General features: G+C 38.1%; 1 protein-coding gene across 1 annotated transcript in view; it reads right to left on the bottom strand.

Annotated features, from left to right (window-relative positions):
- EPHA6 (EPH receptor A6) overlaps positions 1 to 8,831 on the bottom strand; it is a 1,133,516-nt gene that overhangs the window by 350,277 nt on the left and 774,408 nt on the right. Inside the window, exons 9-10 of the mRNA XM_045286264.1 lie at positions 4,011 to 4,119; positions 106 to 176 (exon numbers count right to left, since the gene is read on the bottom strand). Of these exons, the coding sequence (XP_045142199.1) occupies positions 106 to 176; positions 4,011 to 4,119 (180 nt within the window). The remainder of the gene's footprint in view (positions 1 to 105; positions 177 to 4,010; positions 4,120 to 8,831) is intronic.

The following is an 8,831-nucleotide window of genomic DNA, read 5'->3' as shown; positions in this document are numbered from 1 at the left end:
TCCCCACCCTTTTCAAATAAATGGATGCAAGTTTAAAATGAACACTTAAGGTGCCGGGTGACTTAAATGTTTTCAAGCGATGGCAAGAGTAACCCCACTACTTACAGTGCCCATTCTGTAGGTGGTTTCGCCTCTTCTCTTCTGACTTCATTTTGGCCTTTATGTACCACTGGCACCTTTTGATAAAACGATCAGAATCACATTTTAAAATTATGCCAGGTAGCATCCCAAACCAATTAAAATATGAGTGGCATCAAGATCTTTATCTTTCCTCTAACCATAATTGAGGGATGGGATGTTAATATTTTCTTTTCTGATTTTTTTCTTTCATATTGGGGTTGACCTCTATTGTATTTTGTCCTTCTTGGTAGCCTTCTTGACTCTCTAGCATGTATTTCTCTATGATTTTGGAAGATGAAACCTAGGGTAGATGAATCCATAGAGACAATAGCTAGAATAAGGGTTCCAGGGGTGTCTGGCAAGGGAGGTGTGTTGGGGGGGGGCTAGGTGATGGGAAGCTCATATGAAAGAATACAAGAAGGAAGAAAATGTTTTGAAACTGATTGTGGTAGCAATTTTACAATACTACTCGATATGATGGAATTATGGCACGGTATGATGTTTAGATTGGGTGATAAGAAAAAAAAGATACACATCTTTCATGTACAACCTTGCCACAAAGATAATTTTTAAAGACTATCTGTATGCTATGTGCATATAGCATATATAAAAACGTCTTTACAACCTCCATAGAGATTACTGTTAGTTCAGATAAAACCAAAATACTGTAGAGGGGGTTGACTGGTCCCAAAAGTAGGGCCCTTGGCAAACATAACCAGAAATACCAGAGCTTACTTTTGCATTTGATTTGTGGCAACAAAGTGTTGGTGGTAAATCATTAACAGTTAGAGTCAGGGTGAAAACAGGGAAGCTTACATCAGAATCTCAGTCCTCAACATGGTTTCCTTAAATACCAACACTTTGCTAGAAGCATGGTTTGTTCTCCATCAGGGGACAATGATTCTCCAAAGTTCAGAAGCAGGGACTCATCTCATCGGGTTTCTTCAACAGGCTACATTCATCAACAGCCTTATGATGTGACAGTTCATCAAATTGCTCATTCTAAATGGTTTAACATAATATATCTGTGCTACACCATTCAGTCATTAATGTAAAATTAGACTGAAATCCTATAGCAAATTTAGTATTTATTCAGAAGTGTTTTACAGTCTTCCAAGAATTTCTAAGGAATGGTGTTTAAAAGATACTTCAAAATGAATATTTAATTTTTTAAGCAAATGAAATTGTTCTTTTCAGAATGTAGAATGGTAAAGCAGTTTTTGATGTCATATAAACTGGAATGCTGGCTACAATTTAGTAAAAATTTTTCTTCATCATTAAACTGTCTGTCTTCAAGTGGTATTTTAATTATGCTCACAGAATTCCAAGTAAAAATAACATTTGATACCATCTTAACTTTATTTGGCTAATTTACTTTAGCCTACAAATACATTTTTATTGTACCATAGTTAATTTGTCATACTAATGTGTTTAGATAATATTTTTGATGTATTAATGAAATGCTTTCCCACACAGATATATGTGCTATGACTAAAAAATTACACTCAATTATTAAAAAATGAAATTAAGAAGAAAATATCAAATCCCCTTTTAATATTACAGGTTTTTAGGAATACTGGGATTAAATATGGCACTGTTGTTGAAATAAAATCATATTTCAAGTATCCCAGATTTTTTCAAAGGGGATTTTTAAATGGAAAATCAGAATCTTTCTGAGTTAAAATTAACCAACATATATAAATTATTCTAGTTCAGATAAAATTATGAATCTTATGTCTTAGAGCTCCTTATGGGTTCCCATTACACTTAAGTGAATAATCTTTCCAGATTCAAAATCTTATCATCTTTAAACTGTGGAACCTCAATTTAAGTATTATCAAGATTTTGATGCTGCAAAATTCACAATGTATAGAAGGCATTTGCGGTATAGAGGAAAATGAGAATACAGTGTAGTATATACTACCACTTACTACTATTTTTCTAATATGAATTTTGTAGCATACAGCAGCCCACAATGATTTGGTAATTTGACTTACTTCTTATTTAACCAAGTGCCAGTGTGACTTTATGTGCAACAAAATGCTTTGACTTCTAATTTCTTTCCTTCTTAAAAAGTTTCACTTTTTCTCTTTCAATATAATAATTTTGTTGTAGTTGTGGCCTAGCAAGCCTTGTTATATAACTTCTCTTTTCATGCTAAAATATCTTAGTTAAATCGGGAGAGTTTTTGTTTTGCTGCGTGAACAAGCTTAGACCTATGCTAGGATATGTAGGGTCTTTGCTTGTTTGTTGACTCTTGCCAGTGAATAAGGTCATATTTAATACTTGTAGACTAAACTCCACAAGCAAAAGTTGCTTCCATCCAGTCAATTCCGACCAACAGCGACCCTATGGTTCAGAATAGAACAATCTCTGTGGTTTCCATGGCTATTCATCTTTCTAGAAGCAGATACTCCCCTCCTCCCATGAAATGGGTAGTGGATGCAAATTGCTAACCTTTGAGCTAGCAGCTCAAGGCATAACCCACTGCACAACCAAGGCTGTCTCAAACTTACTACCATTCAGTCTGTGCTGACTCAGAGGGACCCACCTGTGAGTTTCGAAAGCCCAGACTTTCTCCTGCGGAGCTACTGGTGGTTTTAACTGCCAACCATGAGAATTGCAGCCCAAGACAGAACCACTATACACCCGGGCTCCTAAGCTTTAGTAATTTTCTTTCTAAGCCAACAACAGATCCACCCGCCACTTTGCTGTATTGTATGGCTTGTGGGTTGCTGTGAGGCTGGAAGCAGTCATTTAAATGCCACCAGGGCCATCTATGGTGGGTAAGGTCACTGGAGTTTCCTGATTAAGACAAACGAGGAGGAAGGACCTGCCGATTTATTTCTGAAGAAAATTGCTCAAGGAAAACCTTATGAGTACCATCAGAACAAGCAGCTACGATTTCTTTTTGTGTAGCTATGGGTCAGAACCAAGCTGACAGCACCTAACAAGCACCAGCTAAAGATGAGTTGGGTTAGAGACGACAGTTTGCACTCTGTCCCTTATAAAGGAGGTTGTTTCAAAGGTAGGCTTTTGGCAAAGAGTTTTCAGGGATTAGCTCTAGGAGAAAAACTGGAGAATAGTAGGAACAGTGCCGGTTAAGTGTCCTTTAGGAGTGCCATGTATGCCCACATTGGTACATCTATTTAAATAAGTTTATGATGATTTATTCTGTTCTTTAAAATAAATGTTTTCCCTCATTAAAAACAATCCCTCCTCAGTTACATCATGACATTGGAACCCCTCGCTCTCTGCTCCTGGAAAAGATCCCAGCTTTGAAAATGTTATGGGGCAATTCTGCTCTCTCACCTGGGGGTCATTGTGAGTTGAAATTGACTGGACAGAACCTAGCAACTACAGAAGCTTTGATATTAGTTGTTCAGCTTCTATTACATTACATTTCCAAGAAAAATCCTTTTTTGCAAATACAGTAAAAGAAAAAAATCCTTTCTACACTAGTGATCTTAAAGGAATGCTTCAAGAAGTCACTTCTGGAGTTTGTATTTACCCTTCAAGAGTTTTCAACTGCTCTTACCGAGTCTTTGAATGTCTCCATAGTCAGGGGTACGTGGACAAAGATAACCAGCCATGGCGGTTGTGTCCCCACATAAAACGCACTGCCAGGGCCAAGTCTAACTCACTGCCAGGGTCAAGTCTTTCTCGTCTCTACAGCAGCACTTTCCTGAAGGTTAAGTCATTGAAGTACACACGCTCATCAAGTTGAGTCCCATTCTTAGTGACCTTCTAGATCAGAGTAGAAAGGTTCCATAGGCTTCCTAAGGCTGTAAATCTTTATGGAGACAGACTGACCTGTCAGTTAAATCGACAATGTATAACAATACTGAGGGCGCGCAAATCTCGGACATAGTCTAGTAGGCTTCAGTTACCTCCCAGTGATCAAGCAGAACAAAGTCAGGATGACGAGGAGCGTGAATCCTCCAACAGCCGCGGTGGCTATCACAAGAACCTGCCCCTGTTCTGCAGCCAGGTCGGAGGCTGAAACAAAGATGCCGGATTAAGATTCCTGTAGCCAACAGTTCACTACCTAGGTTGATTTGCAACTTTCTATATGCTTGCAAAGATGCTAGTGGATACCAGGAAACATCAGATTCAGTATTTGTTATATAGGATCTAAACTGGTGGGGGGAGTGTATGTGTGTGTGCAGGGAAACATTATAGGCCTGTCCCCCCTCTCCCCCTCGCCCCCCCCACCCCCGAAGGGTTACTTGGGTTTAAAGACTATTAAACCTTGACCATGGAACTCTTTGAATGTTCCAGGAACACGGCGGCATCACTGGGTGAAAAGGATATTTCTTGTTGCAAACAACAGCTTTGGGTCTTCTTTATGTCAGAATGTTTACGTGTGAGAATGTTTCGATAGCTTGAAGTTGCTGTGGTCTAGTAAAGCTCCTGCATTTGAAACTCTGTGAACTTCCTTCTTGGCGTGTTCAGAAAACCAGTAAGTGTTGCAGCTCAGGAGGTCTGCTTTCCCTGCAGTAACTTTCTCTTTCCCTCGTGGCTCACTTTTGTGTCTTGTGTCAAGTTATCCCATGGGTCTAAAGCAGCTCCCAGCTGGCTGGAACGCTGCAGGGAGGGTTAACCTAAATGCTGAAGAGTTCAGATGATAGCACACAGCGCAATCCTTCTGTTTTTGTTGCAAAAAGACCAACAAAAGAGATGAACTCTTAGTACACTGTATTTTCACACTATGTATACAGTGCAAGATTAAATCTAGATTTGGACCAGAAGATCTTATTTTATGTAATTGCTCATTTTATTTCCTCCCAAATACTTTCACATTAACCCAGGTTTGGGCCATTTCCAGGTTTCTGTGGAAAGATAATTATTTATTTATATTTTAAAATGACCTTAATTTATACCTTACAGTTATAAATCCCCATAGTACACGGATGCTTAGACGGTTTTGAAGATGAGACTAGACAATATATGTTAACAAATATATAACATTTTGATGGACAATGGCATACTGATAATTGAGTATGCTGCAGGTTTTGTTAATCCTATAAGAATCTTTTAAAACATATTAGTTCAATTAGTTTATTAATACTCAGCATTTTCTATAGTTTTAAAAAATCAATCCTTTTATTGGTCAGAACAGACAATCACTTACTAATAGTGGTAAGGAAATTAAATTCCAGAGATGTCAGAGAACTGCTCAGGTTCATTTCAGGCTCTGACCAGAATTGGCACCCAGGGTTCCATTCCATGACTAATTTCTGTACACATCCCACTGTCATGATTCTTTCCATTATGATTGTTTCAAAATACTAAACCAATTAGTCCTTTTAATATCCTTTACCTCGAATAAAGCTTGATACATTTTTGTTTTGATTACTGTACATAAATGATACTTATTAATTTCATTATAGAAAGCAAATTGAATTGAAAGGATGTATATAACTCAGAATGAAACCGCTCAATCTCCACAATAGTAATTTATTAAACCGGAACACTATTAGGCTTCCAGGCACTTAGATGATTTTCTGGGATCCAGTATGCACTATACTATGTGGAAATTTATATCAAGAGTAATAACATCCTCATAAAAATGATATAATGGCTAGAGACTATCTGAACTTTACATGCTATTGTTGAGTTAGTGCAAAAGCTGTCACAGCATTTACAGAGGCTTGTAAAAACATTTAAATGTAAATAAAAACTCAAGTCACTAATGTTCAATTTGAAGTAAGATATTTATGAAACCTTGGAATTAAATTTTACTTCCTATGATTTAATCGACATATTTTCAGGCAATCCATTACAATGTTGGGTCTAGTTCATAATCTGTGCAGAGACAAGTTAAATGGTTACATCTTATTCAATACATAATGAACTGAAGGGTTTTTTTTTTATTAGGTCCTCATTGAATCTCCTAATCTTCAAAGTAGCTCTGATATCATGGGAATTAATGTTGTGTTCTAAAATGTCACATTTTCTCACTGAAATGTATTGAATAACAAACTGTAAGGAACAGCTGCTATAGTAAACATCGTCAGCTTTTAGAAGGTAAAGAACATGACATTTAAAAAGAAGACATTATTTCCTTAGCAACTGCTGAGCTTGTAAATTATGCAATAGAGCCCAGAGTGTTTAACGTGGGCCATATATTTTCACAATATTCAGACGTTGGTAATTTGCCCACACCATATATCTAGAGTTCAGATGGAGGAGGAGATTATGTAATTGGGTACTTTTTGAACACCAGACTATTTATGGGAAAGTGTTATTTGATTATAGTGATTATTTAGTAACCAGAGTTTTAATACACAACCTTTTGCAAACTTGTGAGTACATCTTTATAAGCTTTGCTTCAATTAAAATTATAATCAAATAACACAATATTGTTTGTGGCACTAAGGAAAAAATTCCTCCTTTTTAAGCCTCTTTACTAAGAATTCAAAATATTCCTCTGTTGAGAATGAAATATACAAGTAGTCATGTAAAAGTAAGAGTGCATAATGTTTAACATTTTTATATTCAGAAGCTCTAAATACAGGCATATACAGATGTAAATATATTTATATATGATGAGAGGGAAATAGATCTATGTACATATATTTATAGGTTTATTATTAAGGAGACAGATGGACAGTGGGCCCCTGCTCAAGTGCTCCTTCAACACAAGAACACTTTGTTCTAACAATTCTGAGATGCTCACCTTCTTGGCACGATCATTGAAGACAATGGGTGCACAAGCAAATGTGGTGAAGAAAGCTGATGGTGCCCGGCTACCAAAAGATATAGCAACTGAAGTCTTAAAGGCTTGAAGATAAACAAGCAGTCATCTAGCTGAGAAACAAAAAACCCACATGGAAGAAGCACACCAGCCTGTCCTGACTCAATCGCTGAGGACAAAGAGGGTGCATAAGCAAAAGTGGTGAAGAAAGCTGATGGTGCCCGGTTATCAAAAGATATAGCATCTGGGGTCTTAAAGACTTGAAGATAAACAGGCAGCCATCTAGCTAAGAAACAACTATGCCCACCTAGAAGAAGCACATCAGCCTACCCCGACATGATCACTGAAGACAAAGTGGGTGCATAAGCAAATGTGGGTAAGAAAGCTGATGGTGCCCGGATGTCAAAACATACAGAATCTAGGGTCCTATAGGCTGGAAAATAAGCAGGTGGCCATCTAACTGAGAAACAACAAAGCCCACATGGAAGAAGCACCCAGCCTGTGAGATCACAAGGTGTCAAAGGGATCAGGGATCAGACATCAAAGACAAAAAAAAAAAAAATCATAGCATTTTGAATGAGGGGGAGTGCAGAGTGGGGACGCAGGGTCCATCTGTCAGAAATTGGACATCCCCTTGCAGAAGGGCTGCAGGGAGGAGACAAGCCAATCAGGGTGCAATGTAGCAATGATGAAACATACAATTTTCCTCTAGTTCTTGAATGCTTCCTCCCTCCCACTATCATGATCCCAATTCTACCTTACAAATCTGGCTGGACTGGAAGATGTACACTGGTACAGATAGGAACTGGAAACAGGGAATACAGGACAGATGAACCCCTCAGGACCAGTGGTGAGAGTGGTGATATTGGGAGGGTGGAGGGAGAGTGAGGTGGAAAGGGGGAACCAATTAGAAGGATCTACATATAACCTCCTTCCTGGGGGACAGACAGCAGAGACATGGGTGAAGGGAGACGTTGGATGTTGTAAGATATGACAAAAGAATAGTAAGTTATAAATTATCAAGGGTTCATGGGGGAGAAGGGAGCAGGGAGGGAGGTGAAAAAATGAGGAGTTGATACCAAGGGCTCAAGTAGAAAGCAAATGTTTTGAGAATGATAATGGCAACATATATACAAATGTGCTTGACACAATGGAAGGATGTATGGATTGTGATAAGAGTTGTACAAGTCTCCAATAAAATGATTTTTTTTTTAAAAAGAAGAAAGTTGAGAATGAGTTTCTGGGATTATTATAGAAAGCTCATCATCAAGAACAAAAGTAAATGCAATAGTAATATATGTGCATTACACAGTGCTATGTGCTTCAAAGTATTATTAAATTTTTCTTCATGATAATCTTCAAAAGCCGATATGTTTATTATCTCTAGTGTAAAAGCTTCTACTACTTGTATGAGACACACATATTGCAAACAGGAACATTGAGAATCCAACTCTGGTTTGTGTTATCTCAAAGCCCATGCTAAACCTGGGTCCTAAAACTCCATTTTCACTAACTGGAGACCTGACCAGAGCTAGCTCTTTCTGGTGTCCAATAACCATGGCTTTGCCCGTCTTTGGTTTCATGTGTGTAAAATGAGGATCCATTAGGCTACCATCAACACCGGGTGTGTGTGTGTGTGTGTGTGTGTGTGTGTGTGTGTGTGTGTGTGTGTGAAGGAGAGAGAGCGCGCGAGTGCAAAGAATGATTAGATCATTTTTTTGGCTGGTCAAATGTTTTAACAATTGTTTTCTGGAAGTTACTTCAGGGTGAATTGAAAAGCAGGGCCAGTGTCAGAGAGCCCTTTGCTTTATCTGGTCCAGAGAAGAGCCAGCTTTCATAGATAGGCGCATCCCTCATACACTTTGTCCAAGGGAGTGTTCTTCCTGAAGTCTTTTTTTACCCCCTCCAAATATTTTCTTTTAAAAATCATTTTATTGGGGCTCATACAATTCTTATCACAATCCATACATACATCAATTGTGTAAAGCACATTTGTACATTCACTGCCCTC

This window comes from Echinops telfairi, unplaced genomic scaffold (assembly GCF_000313985.2).
Source record: "Echinops telfairi isolate 266 unplaced genomic scaffold, ASM31398v2 ScPeMD7_6;HRSCAF=24_1, whole genome shotgun sequence".
Taxonomy (NCBI): Eukaryota; Metazoa; Chordata; class Mammalia; order Afrosoricida; family Tenrecidae; genus Echinops; species Echinops telfairi.
Note: the sequence above shows the minus strand (reverse complement) of the source record. Positions and strands in the feature narration are given on the sequence as shown.